The sequence below is a fragment of the Thalia democratica genome, chromosome 3, assembly GCF_965202585.1.
Source record: "Thalia democratica chromosome 3, ktThaDemo2.hap1.1, whole genome shotgun sequence".
NCBI lineage: Eukaryota > Metazoa > Chordata > Thaliacea > Salpida > Salpidae > Thalia > Thalia democratica.
Window position 1 is genome coordinate 38095508 of NC_139167.1, and position 20913 is coordinate 38116420.

Here is a 20913-nt window from a genome sequence, read left to right on the forward strand (position 1 = left end):
TGGTAAATACTGTTTAGTTAAAGCAATTTTCTTATATTTTTATTTTATCAAACATTTGTTCAGCAAAGTAGGTTTTGCTCAAAGAGATCGTCAAAGCATTAAGTAATTAATTCTAAAATTAGTCAGTTGATGAAAATTAAAAAAAATTATAACTTTATTTTGGAACAAAAATTATATTTTTATATATTAAGTTATCTTTATAGAATAAAAGATCTGTTCCAAAATAAAGTTATAACTTTTTTATATAATAAATTATCTTTATAGAATAAGTGTTACTTTTGAAAAAAAAAGCTAGAAAAGCAATATATACGCAATTCATCTATAGTTTAAAAGGCACATTTTACTTTTTGTGAATTGAATAGAAATTTCACAAAAAAATTTGAAACAAATTTAAATTTATAGATCAAAATGCAAACGCTTTTACATAAATCATTGAAAATAATGTAACAAATTGTTTGGAGCAATATTACTGGTTTACCAACAAAGTAATGAATTCAAACAAGATTAAAACACCGGCCTTGTGTATTGCGGCTTGAACTGTTGATAGTTAAGTGTTAATAAAATGTGGATTTATGTAATAATGTGAAAAGAACAAAAAGGCACTTAAAATCTCCGCAAATTTGGTTGAAACAGAGGAAAGATTGTTAAAACTGATGTTTAGGTTTATTTAAAAAAGGATTTATTGCATGGTATATAAAAAGTTTTTATACTTTCTATATTTATTCCAAGACAATGCTACCTTACTTTTATAATACTATAATTAAATAAATTATTTTTCTCTCGAAAAATTTAAACAGACAAATGTGTTCTATATTTAACAAAGTCATTAAATAAGTATTACAGTATGTATAAATTTTTAAAGAAAATTTTAACTAAAGTCTATATAATTGTTGTATCACAAAATTTTACAGTTAAAGCTGAAATCTTTGAAATTTGAAACTAGATTAAACAATATGTTTTATAAAGTTACCTTCTTATGTTCTTAGTGATAATTAGCCATACGGTTTCATTAACAAAATTTTACAAAAAACGCAAACATCTAAGACACGTATTTGCTTGGAGATTTATTTAAGAAGTATTTAATTTTAAGCAATTTTAACAAAGGGTTGATCATGTCAATTCGATCATCAGACCACAAGCTTTCGGTAGACTGAGACCGGTCTTAGTCTACCGAAAGCTTGTGGTCTGATGATCAAATTGACATGATCAACCCTTTGCTAAACTTGAGCTTGTCTCACGGCTAACGAAAGTCCAGGCTTCTGCTCTGCAGACTTTCGCCAATTTTTCTGTAAAGCAATTACAATGAAAATAGATAAACAAGCTGTGTCAAAACACAATTTCACTTCTTTGCAACACTAAAACAAAAGTGTATAGAAATTACAATTTTTAGTACGTTAAGTCCAAGGAGCTAACTTTATTATTTGTCTTTTAAAGTGCCTTTAGTAGTGACTTTAAATCATTAAAGTTTGTATAACTTTTGTCAATAGTTCTTTAAGCAGGTACTAAAGTATTAAATTAAAAAATATAGTTATGTAAGACATTTTTAGTTTTCTCAAAAAAACATTTATTAGTGTATAATCTAAAGATTAAAATAAGTTACCTTACCTATACCTTACACCAATAGATTCTAAATAATAATACAAATTTACAAGGTACTAAAAAAGATATTTTTTATTACGGCATTAATAATGTAGATAATTAAAAATCCCAATGAAGTTAAAAGAATTGTAGAAAGTTTTTCTAACTATTTTCATTACTTTATTTACAATCTGATGATAAAGTAAATTATTTTAAAGTTTAACAATTTATTTTAAAAAGTCTTAGCAAAAACAGAATCTTATGCTTTAAAATTACTGTAGTTTTTTAGTTTGTTAGAATTTTAACTAAAAACCGTAAAGAAAGAACTTTAACTTTTGTTGAATTATGGTGAAAATTGGTCTTTTGTATTTATTTTTTTTCAAAATCTTAACAATTTTTTTTAAAACGTTTCAACAATAGAAAATATGGTAAATTTAAAGCTTTGCCAATGTTTTTCACTTAAAGTGGTTTTTGTGATTTGACTTTTATTAAGTGGCTTTATAAAAATAAAGTTACATAACTCATAAAGTTGAACTTTTGAACAAAGTTTCTTAACACACCGGTACATATGAGCAAAGATTTGTATAACTTTCGTAAGCAGTTTCTGTTTCACACACGACAATTATTTTGCTTTTGATTATAAACATGTCAATACTTTAAACTGATCCGGCTCGAGCAAATATTGAAAACTGCTAACAACCTGTTTGCTAAAAACACAGAAAAAGTGTTCTACTTGTTTAATTAAGTTCTAAGCTGTACTAATGAAAAAAAAAGTATTTTTCTAACAAAAGTAAAAAAAGTTAGCTATTATTGTTTTAAAACTTCAACGTATATATTTAACTTAACTTTTATATATTGTACTATATGCACTTGTTTCGTAATGAAATAATTTATTTTTATTCATAATATTTTTAAATACTACTTATAAGATGCACTAGCTAGTTGGTATATCTACATGTGATTATTGAAATAAAAAGTTTTTATACTTAAATAATACAATAAAGGTTTATATGTAACATATTTACCTTAAACACATCAAATCCTTGAAAAATCACAAAACAGCTTTAAAGCTGTGATTAAATCTTATCAAGTTAGATTGTTTTCAAAACGGTGACAAACAAGTTGATGACAATGTACTCATTTTTCCTAAATAGTAAGAATCTTACTGACACGTCAGTTGTTTTTGTAAGCATCATCAAAACTTATTTTAATTTTATTTTCGGTAAAAACATTTACAGATTATAAAAAACTATTGAATCACTTATATAAGGTGAAAAGTAGATGTAATTAAAAAAAAAATCTTAAAATGATATTTAAACACTGGTTGATTAGGAGCTTAGTAAAAAAAAAAATAAAGTGCAATGTTTCCTCAGGTTTTTTGTTTACTCTAGTAATAAATGTTCTTTTTTAAATTGCAAATTTAAAATTTTAAATTCACGAATAAAAGTGAAACAAGTTGTATGGATAAAAGTTAAGCCGGTTACTCAAATGAAAGCTGAACCAGTTGTTCAAATAATGTGAAGCCAGTCGTTCGAATGAAAGTGAAACCAGTTTTGGAGTGAAACCATCTGTTCGGGTGAAGTTGAAGCAGGATATTGTTGTTCTCTTTTCAGAAGCACCGGAATTATAAATTTTGTGTTATAATTTTTGGTGTTTTTATGTTAATTTTTAAACTTTAATTAGTTAAACTCAGTTTTTTTTTTTCATTCATATTTAATGTACAATTTTGGTTTATTTTTGTCTTTTTGTTGTATGTCTTTCTGTATAAGTGGCCTAGGTTTTGATGCCTGGGTCCTTCGTATGACAATAAACTTACAATAATTATAATAAATGACAATACGTGTTTTTAATAACAACCTTAATAACGATAACAATACTGAGATGGACTAAAAATACTGATTTATGTAAGCTGTTGAGAAATAGTTTTTTTTGAACAGACTATAAATTAACATTCACTTTCAATTTTTTTTTTGTAGGAAATGCTTATATGACTAACACTATGCCATGTGGTCTTTAAAGAAAATCAAAAATCAAAATGTAAACGGATTAGCTACTTTAGGTGCTTTTGTGGAAATGTACAGTTTTATAATTGAAAATTTTTGGAGCCTAATAGACAATTAAAAACATAATCGCTTAAAGTAATCCAATAAACTTAAATAGAAAATAAACAAATCTATTATTGGGAAATATTTTATTTTAGAATTATAATTTAAGAACCAATTTTAAGTCGTAAAGCTTTAAGTTTTTAACAAATTAATATAGGTAAGATTTCAATCTTTAGCAATGTTATTTTGTGTTTTAATGTTTGCTTGTACTTCTAAAAATATTTAAGTTTGCAAGCTTTAAGCAATTTAAAAATCACAAACTTGTTATTAATATAAAAACGAAATAAAAAAAACATAATATATACTCATTATTACATTTAAAAGCATTGATAATCATTTCACATTTAAATTAAATATTTAGATATCTATAATGAATATTACTATAAAAGATTTTTAATACTTTGAAAATAACTTTAAAATAATAAAAGCATAAATTAAAACTTAAGAATTTCAAAACTGACTAAATGCACTGCAGAGTGCATAATATAAAAACAAAAACACTGTTTTTCATATAAAAAAGAAACAATAAGTAATTAGTGAGAGTAACACAATCGTTGTAGCAATAGTTTAATTCCCTTTGTTAAACTAGAATAATTTTAAAAATTAAACCGGAATTAAGTAATTAAAAACACTTATATTATAATATGTTCTTATTTGGTTAATTGACGAACTTGTTTCGGTTGTATTATACTATATTATAACTTAATATAAATTTCTTATATTCATAAATATGCTTGTTTTTGTGCTTATAACTATTTTACTTGTCTACTCTCATTAATCGCGAATTAGTTTTTTTAAGTTAAAAACTCTGTGTTTATTTTAAGTAGTCATAGTTAAAGTATATTAGTACGTTAAAAAAACACTAGAATATTCTATTTATATACTGATAAATATTCAATGACTTATATATGTATTGTTAAAGCTAAATAAAAAAATATTTATCAGGAAAAACTTTGAATCTTTAAATGATGAATAAAAATCTTGACTAACAGCTGCAAAATATATATATATATAGCAGTTTGAAAATCATTGAAACATTCATAAGTCATAATATTAATTTGTAACTTACATAATTTGTTTTGCATTGTTTTTGTATAAGTAAAAACATAAAAGAAAAACTAAATGAGATTTGTTAATGCGTGTATAAATAATTATACTTTGTTGTATTGATGAAAGTTGATTGGCATAGTATAAATTAAATTTAAAAAAATATGTATTATTATACAAGTTTACCATTTTTAAGGTCTATTATTTATGAGCGAAAGGAAAGACTTGAAGTTTTTTTAAAAGTTAAATTATACTTGAATAAATTTTTTTGACAAAAGTTGTACACCAAGATCTTTTTAGCTAAATTAAATCTCACTACTTTTTTAAAAGAGATGCCTATTTTTTTGAGTAAGCTTTTTGAATGCACTTATAAATAGTTTCATATTTATGTTTTTAACTTAAATAAAGTTGTTTAAGATATATATAAAACAAACAAAACTAATGTTTTCTGACTTTTAATTCATAGTTGTGAAAAAAGATACATATAATAAACCAAAAAAACATATGATATATACATTATATAAGTACTTGCTTTGTAAAGTCCGTAGATTATAATAGAGGCTCTTATGTTTCCATAAGCGCCAATTATAAATTAAGTAAACAAGAAAAACTTTTACCTTGTACAGCACTAATAATAAGTACTTTTTATTTTGATAGAAGAAGGCTTGTAGATGATCTCATACTAAACGCTGGAAATGCTGTGTACATTAAAAGATCAGTTTTATGTACATTAAATATACATTATGTAAATATATGCAAAACAATAAATGTATATATTTGTTTTTTTGCTAAAATACTGTAGCAAAAAGGGGACATGTTCAAAATCCAACCGCGTTCAAAATCCACCCGTTCGAAATCCACCCGATCAAATTCGAGAACCGCTTACCGATCGAGGGTAAGGGTTAGGGGTAACAGTGATAGTGAAAAATAAATAAAAACTAAATAAAAAAAATGCAAAAAGTACAAAAAATAAACTAAAAAAAAATCGGATGGATTTTGATCGGTTGGATTTTAAACGCGGGTGGATTTTGATAGCATACCAGCAAAAGTTTATCTATTAAAGTATGCACCTGTGCATAGTAGTGTGCATGGAAATTATTTTACTAAGCATATATTTAAAATTTAGTGTGTAATACATCTAAATCTGTTTTCAACAGCTAGTTTTAAAAAATACTTAAAATGATCAAGTTTCAAACTATGAAAGAATTTAAGATTGTTACACACTTAATTTTTAAACAACTTTAGTTGATTAATAACCACTAGTTATTGATAATATAAAACAAAACTAGTCTTTAAAATTTATTTATTGTATGTATTATTTATATAAGTATTTAACAAGTTGTCAAGTGTACAAACAGTTTGTTTTTCAGTAATTAACTAGGCAAAGTTTTTGAACATTTTAAGAATCACTAGTGTATTACTTATGTAAAGTATAAATCGGAACGGGTTAATAAATAAAAAACAATTTCTTAAAGCTACCAAAATGTAAAAACGATTTATACCTAAATGTGAAATTTTAGTCTTTACTTTTTGAATGTTTCTAAAAACTTACAACTTTTAAGCTTTCCAACAGCTATAGATGTTATTTTTCTCAAACAGTAGACGCACTGTGTCCGCATTATTACATGCTAATCAAGAAAAATTCTGCTTACATTAAACAAACACAAGTTTGTGCCGGAAATATGTGGATTTAATTTCACGGTGTCCACAGTAATACGACCATAGTTTTTTTGTGCAACTGAAACTATTGAGATTAATTGAAAAGGGAACCGCACAGCCTTAATTTTTGTCAATGATATTTTTAAAAATGTTGACAGACAAGTTGTTGCACAATACACTAAAGAGGTTTAAACGTGTATTTGGTGTCTTAAGCATGTTATTTAGTTTATAAAAAGCGGTTTTCTACAGTCTTAATTGAAAAGTAAAGTGTGATAAAATTACCCGACAAAAAACTATAATAAATACAATGTTATAACAATTAAAAAAAAGTGTTTGTGTTTTGATATAAGCTATAGACTGATAATAATTTTACAGGTATTTGTCTAAAAAATAGAATTGTGATTTATTTCAACCTATAAATAAAATACCAAACTATTTTGTGTTGTGTGACATTTCTTAATGTAAATGCATAATTATATTAATGAAAATTTTGTTGGTTTAAGTAATTATTTTTAATAAAAATGCTAAAATTAAGTAATGATAAGATAACTTAAAGCTAACAAAAATCTAATCTTTCTTATAAGTATATTTGAACATTTGTTCAAGCATACGATTTTACTATCATCAACGTTGATTTATAATAAAAGGAACCTAATATAACTTTAACTATTGATAAAAAAATTGCATAGATCTGATGATTACATATTTTATTATTAGCAAGTCATATGAAAGCAAAAAATCAAACCTGGAGCTTTTTTTACCTTGCTTTTAAATACTAAATATTTTCATTTGCATGATATATTACTGACATTAATAAACTAAAGTTAATTAAAACATCAAGTTTTTATTTTCAAATAAGTTTTCTGGGTTCATGATTACTCTAATTTTATTAAAAAAAGGTTAAAAAGACCACAACTCGAATATTTTTTTTGAAAAAGCTGTTCTATGCTTAATTAATACCTACAAACCTTTTTTATTTGTTTTGCAAAATTTTGAATACTTATTAAGATATGGCTAAAATACGTTTTCGACTATAAACGTTTTTAATTGTTTTTAAACTCTCTAATAATAAATTTTATTTTTATTACTATTCTCATTGTATTAATTAGACCTTAACCCGTTTTTTTTCAAGTCTATATTACTTTCTGAGTCGTTGCCTTTTTTTTTATGAAATTGAATTGTCTGAACTTAAACTGTTCAATTTTGAATCTTCATGTAATCAAATTTTATTCTCGTTAAATCAACTATGACTAAACGGTACTGTTTTATACTTAAGATTTACCTTACAAATTAATAAAAAGACGATAAAAAATAGTTGGCCAGTTAAAGAAATTAAACTTATCTTTGGACTGAGATAAATATTTTTTTTTCTATTCAATTGAGAAGTTTTTTTGTACTATAGGAAATCAAAAATTAAATTACAAAACTATTTATTATATTAAAAAATCTAATACAAAATAAATTTAAAACTATACATTGAAACAACAGATTAATAAAAAGGTTTATGTGGTTTTAAACTTAATTGCTTATTTCTATTAAAAAACCCCATGTAAAAATAATTGTTTCCATTTGTTTTTGTTATGTAGTTCTATTTGTGTTAATTTGTTATCAAACTATTTAAGCTGTAGTATTTTTCTCTTTAAAAGTAAATTGTTCAAATTACAAATTAAGACAAAACTTTAAAACTACTTCCACGTAAAAGTAGCTAAAATCATTATAAAGTATTTTTTATCTTTTTTTATTATTTATAATTTTAAGTGAACAAAAATTTCAGGTAAAAACTTAATGCATTAAGATATTTATAAGACTATCAAACTTAGACGTAACTTTAGTTTATTTCATGATTGCTAGAGTATACTTAATTAAGACAGGCCGTTTGTCAACCAAAAGTGTTTAATAAAAATGAGCTAGTAAAAGTTCACTGAAACACATTTTTTGGTTATCTAAGAAGCACGCCTCTACTTTATCTATCAAAATTTAACAAGTTTTAAAACAGTAGAAACCTGATTAGCTTAACAAAACTAACGACGGTTCTTAATCCGTTCTTACCTAAAGACTCTGAAACGTGACGGATAAAGTTTTAAACAGTTCGCGAGTTGCAAAGCTGCTGGCTACTTAAAAAGCCAATCGCTTGAAATTTTTCGTGATAGCTCAGAAAAATTTCAAAGCACGCAGAGAGGAAACAGCGGTGGGCGAGCGAAGATGTTTACGAATTCAAGTAGCAGATGAGAGTCGCGGCGCGAGTAGTCACAGCATGAAAGTCAAAGTCGCTGGAGAGGAGCGCGCGAAGAAGGAAATATGAGCCCGCGGCTACGCGATCTCTTGTATATGAAGCGCGAGGTCGGAGGTATTGAGAACACATGCTGGCGGGAGCGAGACTGACGTTGACAACTGTTTAATTGCGTTCTGGATTAGTTTTTTGTGTTTCCATCGACGCAGCATAGTGTGCGAGAGTGAGTTGAATTTTTAAAAGTTGAGTTGATAGTAAAATGACTGTTGGTTTGTAAAAAAGCAGAAGTAGGATGAGACTTTGATGAGATGCTAATTTAGTCAGCTGTGATTTAGATATAAGCAGTTGTTTTTAAGAAGTCGGAATTTTACCCAAGTTTAAAAAGTAACGAAAGTTGTTGGGAAAATTTGAACGCTTAACTTTAGTTTTTAGATAAAATTGTCAAAAATATGTAATGATGTTGTTATACAAAATAATAAAAACATTGATATTATTTTAGTTAGGTATTATAGAAGTAAAATAACATAGCTAAACAAAACCTTTAAGTGTCAAAAGTAAAACTAATATAGGTACAAGTTATACTCTAAGAAAGTAATTGTCTTTGAATACTGTTGTGATACGAATTAGAATAAAGTATGGTTGCATAGTTTTGTCTAAGAAATTAGTTAAAATAAATGTTTTTATTTAGGTTCGATGACAAATTAATTGAAAACTTTAACTGTTTTGACGTAAAACCGTATTTACTATAGAATGTTTTGTGGTAGTTTTTCAATAAAGCCTTTTAAGTAAGTTTTAGACAACTCTATAAGCTGTTTAGAACAAAAACACTACACTTTAGATGTATTATATAGTCATAAACTTTGAAAATAACTTTATTTAGTACTATATATTTTTTCGTTTGAAAATAATGCAAGCTACATCTTAAAACGTGATAACATAGGTATACAAAGGGTTTTAAAATAAAATTTCGAATCAATAAACAAATATTTTTTTAACAACTTTAGACAGAATATATTCAATTTTTAAATGACTTAAGTTATAGTTTTAATTTTTTTGCTTAAAAATTTAGTTATAGTTCAACCTACCTATGTAGGAATTAAGTTAAAAAATCAAGCGCAACTAACTTTTTAATAATACCAACTTTCAGTTTTATGCATTAACTTTAATTAAGATAACTAATATATAATTTCAGCAGTACTTAAGCTTTAAAAATACTTAATTTTATCAAAATCCTTTATGTACGTTAACTAAAAGGACATTAGTAAGCGCTTTAATTGATAAGCATTAAGAAATTTAAGTCATCAAGACTATTGCAGTTTGTACATTAAATATTTAGTTTTAATTTTTAAATAAAAAGTGAGTTTTCACAACCTTAATCATCAATAACAAAAAGTTGTTTCAGTTTTTTCAAACAAAAGTTATAATAAAAAACAAGTTCACATACCTAACATTTTAGCAACAAAAAAACTAACTTTTATATCGTAAGTCTAGTTTTTTTACATGTATGATTTTGTCATTTTAGTACAAAACTGCAACATAGCTATTTCTATTATAACATAAAATTACATAACAATTAAAAAGAAATTGTTTCTAAACTCAAGTTTATATTTAAAGTAGGAGTGAGAATATATTCAAGCCTCTTATAATTATTTTCAATAATTGTTTAAATCATTAGATAAATCTTTTTAGATTTGTAGTAGCTTTAAAATAAGAAGTGTATATTTTAATTTTACATACATAGTCTTTGTAAAGATATAATTCATATTTTGTTAAGCTGTTTATCGTTTGTTATAAGTTTAGTAAACTTAATAAATTGAATTATACACCGTTATACGCAAATATTCAAGTTATTTATTAAGTTATTTAGGTTACAATTACTTTGAAAAAAGTTAATTAATCATTTGTAATTAATTGTAAAATTTTTGAGATAGTATCTAAAATATAAAACTAATTCTTAAAAAAAATTAAAATACAATGTTTCGTCTTAACAGGATCTTCATCTTTTTTATTTAAATAAATATAATATTAAAACATATGCATAGTTATACTACTTTGATAGTTGTGATAATCCACTTAGAGTAACAGTCAATTTAAGTAATTAACTTTTAATAAACGATTGCTAAACAAATTTATACTGACTTTTTAAAAGTACTTTAATTTCATATTTCTGTTGTGTTTATTAAAAAGCAGAAATTGTAAAAAAACACTTAGTTAATGTGTAGATACTTTTTATAAAATTATATAACACTTGTTGTAAAAACCTAATTAAAAATATATAACATTTGCTAACTTTAAAAAAATAAATGCTTCAGTTTTTCAAAAATATGATAAAACAAATGCTAAAAAGATATACTTTTAATCTAAATGTTAAATTTATGTTTATAAACTTTAAATAAAACTAACTACAAAAAGTAAAATAATAAAATATTTCGTAAAATTTAACTTTTTTTAAATCCCAGTTTTTTAAAAATTACAAAGAAAAGCCGGCAGAGTTCTTAGAAGTTTTGTTTTATTGAGAACATTCTCAAAACTGCCATTTTTTACTCAAGCTTGGCTTTGATGTTTTAAATGATTTGAAGTTTTATATTTGTTTAGTTTTTAAAACTTATAGTACGTATTTCAGTGAAAATTTTAACAACTAACTTTTAAACTTGATGTTCTATAGTATTATTGGTTTTACTTCAAACCTTTTGTTTACTTGAAATTTAAATGTATTTTCAATATAATTTTGATAAAACAGAGTAGTTTTTAAGTAATAACTTTGATCGAATTAAAAAAACACTAGATTGAAGATTGATAAAAACTAAACGTTTGATTTCTAAAACTAAAATAAAAAATAGTTTAACAATGAACTGGAATCTTGCACTAATAAAGAGTTTATGGCTATTTTAGTTATAATTAATAAACTTTAAAATAAGGTAAGTTTCAAAAATGCTAACGTTAGCAAAGAAAAGCTTTATTAAAAAAAAGTTATATAAGCAACAATCAAACGTTTTGACTTTAAGCTTACTAAAGGCTGATTCACTCAATTAAAAGTCAATTTCCATAAGAAATTGAAACTTTACACGTTTTTAAAATAAAGATTTTACGTAAACAACGAAGTGTCAAAATTTACAGATAATATTAATCGCATAGGGTTTATGTAAAAACTGACGCACAGTTTTTACATAGCAGTTTTGAGCATTTTAAACTTCAGGGCTTTATTGTATGTCAGCTTGCATACAAGTCTAGCGCTTCGCATTTTATTAAAGCAAAAATTTCACGGACCGTTTTAAATTGGTCACGACTTTCAAACAGGAAATTTCAAAAAACATTGATTAAAATGTCAAAGTCAGCGTACCAAAGTCTTTTTTGGTTTTCCTTCAGACGCTGCAAGTTCTTTCTCTAGCTCATGTGACTGATCTCGAACAGCTGGAAAAGTTTGCTTTACAATTTAGTGCTTAATTTTCCTTTGGTAGATCATTAAAAAAAGCATTACACCATCGACAAAAAGAAGTTTACTAAACGTTAATGTGTAAATACACAATCAGCTAAAAGAGTATAAAAAATGTTATAAGTTCAAACTTTTTATGAAGTAAACGTAAACTATTAAGTAAATCATAAAGTTATTTATACACAAAACTAAGCAAAAGATTAAGCACTTTGTATCTTATAATAACGTTTGAGTTTTTAAAATTGTAATATGATAAATAGAGCTTGTACAATATTTTGAATTATTTCTTTAACACTACTATTTTTTTGCTTTTTATTAAACAACTAATACTAAATAAATCTAATGATAACTTAATTTTTGTAAAAAAACTAAAAACAATAAAATTATTAAAAAAGAAGTTAAAATTACTATATAATTATTTACAAAACTTTAAATTTTCAATATAAACACTGTAGCTTACATAATATAAGTAATACATTATGGCAATATAAGTGCTATATATAAATCTAAATTTTCAAAATTTACAAAAATAATAGCTAATTCTTACTAGAATGGTTTTATTTAAATATTCACATCACGTCGTGCATTATAGAAAGTTTATGTGGAAACAATTTTTGAAGAAAATAACTGAATAAAAAATTAAAAAACAAAACTAAAATTGTCTAACATTTGAAAAGTTTTTTTTTGTCGTTGCTAAATTCGTACATGTTTATACAAAATTGAGGCTGCTTGATTTAATGGAGAACAGCGCAGTAAAACGTTATTTTGTTTACTAACAAGCCGATCCGATGTGCCTCAATCCGACGTGTCACAATTGTAGTCATGAACTTGAAAGTTTCTTGTTTTCTAATCGTGTAATTCAACCAGAATGTTTCAGTTTGAAACTAAAATTTTAATTTTAATTTTTTTCAAAGTATAAATGCATAAGTTATAACTACATAATTTAGTTGTTATTACTTTGCTATGCCAGTTTAGATTGTTTTCTTATTCCAAAACGAACCTAGTTTAAACTTTTCTAGGAGTAAATAAATTTACAGTACCGCTTAAGAAAGTTCTATAATCAAGCTTTACCATAGTTTACAACAAAATCTTGTTTTAGGTCACTTAATCAAAACCTGTAAAACAATATTAGAATTACACGCTTTGACTTAAAAAGCCTTATAGCTTGTGCAAGCTAGTTTGCAAAACAAAATGTACTTATTAACCTGCAGCAATTGCATAAAACATGCGAGCCTCTCTTGTTGTAGTAGAATACGAAATTTTGTTCGCTTCGGGGAAAGTTACGCTAGCACAAAGAATTTCATTGTAGAAAAACAAGTGTTCGTTTGAGATTGAGGTCAAGCTCGCTCGATCTTCTGACTGATGACCTTAATTTGAAAAATGCTTGTATCTTTGGCCGCACGAATTATAATTTACTATTTAGGCTAAAATGAGAGGAACTAAGCTCTAAAATATCGAAAGCTGATTTGTATGTAGAGGACTATTTTTTTTACGGTAAAATTTAAAGCTTTTAAAGGGTTTTATGAATTATTTGCATTGCTGTTTGTTTTAAGCATTAAATTTTTTTACTAAATTTAGCTTGCAATTTTTAGTAATAGTTAAAAATCTGGTAGAATGAAACTTTTATACCTGATGTTTTTGTTAATGCCGGTTTCAATTCTTTCTTACAAAACAACTCTACTTGAAAACAAAACTTTTGGTAAGTATATTTTGTTAGTAAATTTGTAAAATTTTTTTACTTTTCAGAAAAAAAAAATCTAGTTTAGTTTTAAAGAGCTAAACATGATCTTCTAACTATTTTTTAAAATCATTTCTACAAAAACAAAAAAAAACTTTGTATTTTTATATGTAAGAAAAAAACTTGTTTTATTAATTAAAGCAGTTTCTGACAGTCTAAAGTTTTTGGTTTTTGCAGACTACAACCACAGAATCAAGTACATACAGTACAGTGATGGGGACATATTTGATATATTCTATACTTGCTCTGAACCCGACGAACCACTATTAATGTTAGTTTCAAAATTTAGTTTTTGATCTACACAAACAAAACGCTAAACTTTTTTTTTGATGTTATAACGTCTGTAAAAAAGTAAAGTATTTGACTAAAAAAGTATTTTGCTTGAATTTTTTTTTGTCATTCCTTTCAAAGTTTTATATTTTTTAAACTACTTTTTAACACAATATAACTTTCTTTAGTAACATAAAGAACTTCTTAAAAAATTATATAGAAAAAGTCGTGTGAGTTCATTTATACATTTAGGTTGCCACTATCACGAGTTTTGTACGATTTTTATAGTTTATTATTTTTTGAGGCCAATTAGATTAAACCAAATTCCATTGCCTAATTTTAACAAGACATTCTCAGTTTAGCAAAATAAAGTAAGCTAAGTTAAGTATAAATTACTCACTATTTTTATCTTAAATTAATTATCAATAAACAACTAGGACTTAACTTAAAATTTTAGTCTATTTCAATGTATTTAAGAAAATCCTATGTTGTTGTATATCTATTCAAGTGTAAAAATTCTCTTAAGTTTATCTTTACAAATTTTTTAAGCTCTTTTCTTTTTTACGTAACATACTTTTTAGTTTTTAAATAATGTGAATTCGTTAGTCGTTTTGTATATCTTTAAATTGTTTTCCTTTTTTATGAGTATTTATTGCTATGTAGTTTACAATTGTTCAAATTATTTTTAGGCAAAAGAACCGTTTCTAAAAGCTCTAAATTAGAAAAATGCAAAATAGATCTAAAATGATGCAAGTTGTTGATATTAAACATAATAAAATTAGCTCAAAATCAAAAACATTTCAAAAAAATACTTCTAATGTCTACCTTACTTAAAACAGTTATCTAAGACAAATAAAATGACAATTTGAGACGTTCATTTAGTATAATTTAAGATATATTTTTTATAGTTATACATTTTTAAAAGAGCAATAAACTTTTACTATTTTTTTTCTTATAGTAAGGTTTCTGTACTAATAACTTTTTCAGATATTTTAACTTACAAACCAATTACAGTATATTGCATAACATGTTTTTATTGTACTTTAAACTGATTGTAAGTTTTGCTGCATATAATAGTTGTTTCAAAAGACTACAGAAAAACGTTTTATTCAACTTAAACAAGAAAATAAGCATATAAATCAAAAGAATTTTTATCTAAAAGTTTATTTATATTATTATTGAGTAGAAATCTTTAAAAACTGGAAGTTTAGTTTCTTCGTTTGTATTTAAGATAAAATTGAGAACATAATAGTTATAATCGTAAATGCAAAACCATCAAAAAAACTCAAAAATAAAAAAATGTACAAAATGTAAACTTGAAAAGTCATATTTAGAAACAATTTTAAAAACTCATGAAAGATATCATTTAATTTTGTTAAAGTTATAAATTTAAAAGTATGTACTACAATTAAAATAAAGAGATATAATTACTTATAGTTTTACATAATTAAGCAATATAGTTAAATTGGACTTAAATAGTTTCAAGATAACACAAGTTAAAGTATAATTAGTACAAAACTAACAATTTCTAAAAATCCAAACAAGAATAAAAAAAAAGAATTTTGTAACATTGACAACCATTAAGAATTGACTTTTAAAGTTTTATAGTCAAATGATAAACACATACCACCTTTTTCTATGGTATAAAACTTTTTTCCACACACCATAGGTTGGAAACAAGAAAAGTATGGGAAGACAAGATGAAGCCCACTGCAAGCGCGTACTACTACACCGACGACCAGATCCCTCTGGAAAATCCCCAGGACAGAAACCTCTGCTCCGTCTCCTTCATCGACGATTTTTCGTGGCCCTTCATTTTCACGCTCTACCCAACCAACTGCACTGGAAAATTCTATCAAGTGTTCGAGTTTGAAAACAAGACCATGACAAACACAAATCGCACCTGTACCTTACTTGGAGGGTTGGTGTCTTTGCAATTTACGCATTTAACAGTGTTAAGAGTTTAACGTTAGTAGTTTTAAAAGTTTTCAATTAACCAGTGAAGGTAGTTAGAAGTATCTCAATAAAAAAATTTTATGTTAAAAATTTGTTTTAAACATCTAGCTTTTATCTAATTTAAACTTAGGTACGAGTTTCCGGAGTATGACACTTATGAAGTTGAATTCTCCCCAGCCTGGACTTACGTTTATATATACGATGAAGAGTATTTCAGTTAGTATTCAGTAAATAAACTAAGCACTTATTTTAGTTTTCATTTTGTTCTTAGAAATTAGAAATAGAACGGATAAGTAACACCAAACTCGTAACTTAAGTTTTACTACTTTAGCTAGCAGTATTTTTTTTGTAAACTTGTGATTTTAATAAAGTTGTTTTAGTTTAAATTTTAACACTTTTAGTTTTATTTAAAGTAAATGAAGATAATTAAAAAAAAGATGTGTAACAACCAACTGTAGATGAATGAAAATAAACAAAGTATGTACTTTAGTCTGAATAAACAACAGTTAAAAGGAATCGTTTAAACTTTTCTATTATTAAACTTTGTTGAACATGATAACAAAACTTCTGTTTACAGTGTTCCTTGTGAGACCTCCTTTCTTGAGACTGAAATCGAAGAAAAACAAACATTCATTGGAAGTTGATTTCAACGACCTCGGACACCCAACTGTGCACGCTGCCTACTACGCGCAACAACTTTGCTGCAAAATAGAACGGAAGGAAAACGATGTTTGGGAGGTTTGGAAACAACATTGTTTTGTTATTAGAAGGTTTTAAAAATATCCAAAGTTAAAAGCTTATAACATTCTATAACTTGTGTTTATCTTCTTTTATCAAGTATTTTAAAGCTGTTCTTAAAAATTTAATTGAAGATTTTAGAGTTGCTATGTGATGGCTAAACTGTAAATACTTTAAACCAGGGGTTCCCAAACTTTTTAACTTTTTTCAAATGACCCCCTTTAAAAAAATTCAAAAAGCTATGGCTCCCTTACACCAAGATTACTTAAAAACTACCATTAAAAATACTTAAAACCTTTTTTTTTTTTGCTCTTCATCAACAACTCCAGAATATCTTGTGTAAGTTTCAGATTATGATCTCATGGCCTCCCTTTAGCTCCTTTATTGCTTATGCCCCCCCCCCCCCCTCTTTGGACCCTTTGCTGCTCATGGCCCCCTGAGTATCTGTTATGGCCCCCAAGGGGGCTATTTGGCCCACTTTGGGAAACCCTGCTTTAAACGAATTCAGAGAAATAATTTTAATTTCAGCAGTATTTTTTCTTTTAGCATTTTTATAAACGTACAAATTAGGTACCTTTTTGTTGAAATTTGCCATTTTTAATCTCCAGGCGATATATGAGGGTGAAAAAAAGCACACTTACGTTGTTCACGACGTGGAAAGAGAGCAGACTGTGAAATACAGAGCGTTCATGAGAAACTGTAAGGACTTGGAAGAGTTTGGAAGAAAAATTTGGAGCAACGCCTCAGATGTTTTGACGGTACACGTCAACTTCACTACAGGTAGGACTGTTTCAAAAAGTTATTACAAAAATAAATCTTAACTTTCAAAAACAAAATAAGGAGCCATTGTCTGTTTACTAAATAGTATCGAGTTAGTTTCTGTATTTTTTCATATTTGAACCATTAACAAAAATGCATGCGTGCTTTTTTGATAGGATAAATTTTACTACTAATATCTGTAAACTTTTATTAGCATAAAAAAAATTTTAATTTGAAAATTAAAAACAACATAATTACTTATTTAAAGCAGTTTTAGTTAGTTAAACTTGTTTGAGAGCATCTTTTAACAAAAAAAATCAATTAAAGTTTTTAGTTTTTGTGATAGTTTATTTGTTAAATATTTAAAAAACTTTTAGGGTTAAATATTACTAACAACTTCAAAGACGAAGGAGGTTTTTAAGTACGCTTCACAGACAACTACAAACTCTCACACCTAAAAAGATAACTACCCTTGACAAAAATTCTTGATAGTTTTAAAACGTGCATAATAAAAACGACACAACTGATCTTCAGACGCAAACGAAACGTCACTTGGAGAGGGCGAGCTGGAAAGCAAGGGTCTGGACTTCAAGAAAGCGGTGGTCGTCCTGATATCCGTCGTCTCGGTCGTTCTGCTCGCCGCGCTCTCCTACTTCGTGTGTCACAAAAAGCTCGGGGTTTGCAACGCGTGCAGGGAGAGCGTGCCGGTGCCCAAGATATTCGTGAAGATGGACAAGAGCAGCGGCAGCGAGGCACCGCCTTGCAGCGAGCAGAGCAAGTGCATCAATCTGGTGGGTAACTTGGTAGTTGTAGTTTTACTGTTGGACTGTTGTTTTTGTATAAAGTTGAAGCTTAGCAGTGATTCGATTTATTGTTTGTTAAACTTAATCCAAGCAATAAAATAAAAGAAAACAACCTGTAACAGTTATAGCTTTGATTCTAAAGCTTTATTTTTATCAATAAGCCAATAGTAAAAGTCATTTGGAGGTTTTTTACAAAATTAAAAAAAAACTTAGATGTAAAAAAGAAAAATGTTATCAAGATTAGACAAACATTTGGTATCAACTAAAACTTTGATTGAAAATTTTAATATATGTTAAAATTGAAAAAAAAAACTTTAATTCTAAGATAAACTCTTTGTTTAATTCACTTTCGACTCAACCAGAATTTACAAAAATATTTTGTCCTAAATTTCTTTTTTTACACTACTGAAGTTAAATATCTAAATCAACATGGAATTAAGGAGAACTTTTGTCAGTAAACTTTAAGATATAAAGTAGTTAGTTTTGCAAAATTTTACTTAAACTGTTTAAAAATCACAAAGGAAAACGAAACAAAGAGCAAGGAGTCGAACGGGGAAGATTTAAAAGTTTGGAGGAACGGTAGGGAAGACCATGAAGAAATGTAAGGGGTTTGTGTCATAGCATGTTGTAGAATAGCTTTACTTTCATCTTCAACTATAGTAATCGATATAGTAATAGTTTTAAAGCTACGTGCACGTATAAGGTACGCTCTGAATCTCGTAAATGAGAAGAGATAAAAAAAAAGAAAAAAAAAAGTATTATATTTTGCTTAACGAATGTAATCAAATAAAGAAAAGCTTTATATCAGTACAGATAATAGACTTATAACATAAACATTTATTCTAAAATATATTAATTACCAAAAAATAAGGTACGTTTTATTAAAAATTAGTAGATAATAGCTATTATTTGACGTAAAAAGGGTAAAGTTTGTCTTGGAACAGTAAAGTATACATTGCACGTGAAAAACGTAATTTAGAAATATTTCAAATTTTCAATACAACTTAAATTAAATCAAGTTGTATTAAATTTTATTGAATGTCAAGTGTTCTTGTCAGTCTAACACAAGTTTTAAAGTTTTATCAGAATAACAAGTATAGAATAAAAAAAAATTCAAAGACTTGTTAATATTTTATTAAAAAAGGCTTGTCGTCATATGAAAGAATAAATGTTTAGTATATATTAAATATAATAATTATTTGTATTATTTGTAATGGTTGTATGAAGCATAAAGTTTAATTTTTAAACACAAAAACAGGAAACCTTTTATAAATTTCAGCAAAACTTTAAAACCCGTAAATGCTATTAGCTGGAGAAGAGTATGTATTTAAACATTTGAAAAAGTAGAATTTCTTTAATCATCATGTAAATGGAAATCAAACTATTTAATTGTTAATCAATATATCAAAAATTGTTGTAATGTTACTTAAATCAAAAGTACGTCTTGGACTAAAAAAATCTTATCTTTTTTTTGTTTTTGCTTACTTTTAAACAATGTTTAACACTTTTCAGTCAACCTTGCCTACTCAAAGATGAAAGGAGCGGGTATATTGTCAATAAAGATTGTGAAGTTTTGCTGAAAGACAAATACATCAATGACATTACAAATATGCAGGAAATTAAAAGTATAATGAAAGACCACAAAAATAGTAGCTTTTGACGTTGCTTACTTGCAAGTTGTTTTTGAATTTTTTTTCTTTTTTCTGACGGTTTAAATGTTATCTGTTGATAATTTAGACAATATAAGTAATTATAATTTCTAAGTACGAGTACTTAAAATAGGTAGCTAGTTGTAAAAATGCCTTTTAAGATATACTTATGCTAAAGAAAGCAGCTGAAAGCAGGCTTAATACTCAAACATCACAAAAACTTTTTAGGCTGAGAGTTTAATGTATAGAAAAGTTGTTGAGAAAACTTTGAAAAACGTACGTTAGATTTTTTAATACTTAGTTTTATCACAGTTAAAACTTAGTTATGCTAGAAGCAAAGTATAAATTTTTTATTTTTATTATTTAATTAATTTTTACCTACAACAAAATTGGTTTAAAAAAACCATAGAAAAAAAGCTGTCTCGAGTCTTTAAAATAACAAAACCAACAGGTTCAGAGATCTTTTGTTTTATTAAAACATTTCAGTATTTATTGAAATAGAATAAATTGTTTTTTTTTAAGATTTGAGAAAGATTTTTTCTACAGTTTTTTAACTAATTTTATTGTACATAAATAAAATTATTCAAAGCTGTCCAATTTCTAATATGAAAAAGGCAGACTACTTTAAAACCATTCATTCTTAATTTACTTTTGTAAGTTTGTTCTCTTTAAACTAAACTTTATTTATATCGAAAACTTCAGTGCATTTTGTAGTTATCAGTGCAAAAAACTGTAAAAATAATATATTGATAAAACAGGTGAGGCAAAAAAAAAAAGTAAAACTTTTCATTAAAATGTAATTTACAAATTAAAAATATTTAACAAAAAGCTATCAGTAGTTTTTCAAGTTTACTACACTTGTTTAATAATTAAAAACGGATGTATAGATACATACAATATTTTTTTCATACCTAAATTTTGCCTTTAATTGCATTAAGAGCTGTCTGA

At 26.0% G+C, this 20913-nt stretch overlaps 1 protein-coding gene across 2 annotated transcripts; it reads left to right on the top strand.

Annotated features, from left to right (window-relative positions):
* The first annotated feature begins 13629 nt into the window (after positions 1 to 13629).
* On the top strand, positions 13630 to 20913 carry LOC145831732 (uncharacterized). Of its 2 annotated transcripts, none has more exons than XM_082939048.1 (9): positions 13630 to 13751; positions 13968 to 14061; positions 15730 to 15981; positions 16147 to 16232; positions 16594 to 16754; positions 17363 to 17534; positions 18048 to 18304; positions 18838 to 18917; positions 19829 to 20913. In XM_082939048.1, the coding sequence occupies exons 1-9, from the start codon at positions 13667 to 13669 to the stop codon at positions 19974 to 19976; spliced, it is 1335 nt and encodes a 444-aa protein (XP_082795174.1). In that variant the 5' UTR covers positions 13630 to 13666; the 3' UTR covers positions 19977 to 20913. The 2 variants fall into 2 exon arrangements, with proteins under 2 accessions (XP_082795174.1, XP_082795175.1); XM_082939049.1 differs by having other exon boundaries at positions 18838 to 18924; positions 19829 to 19966.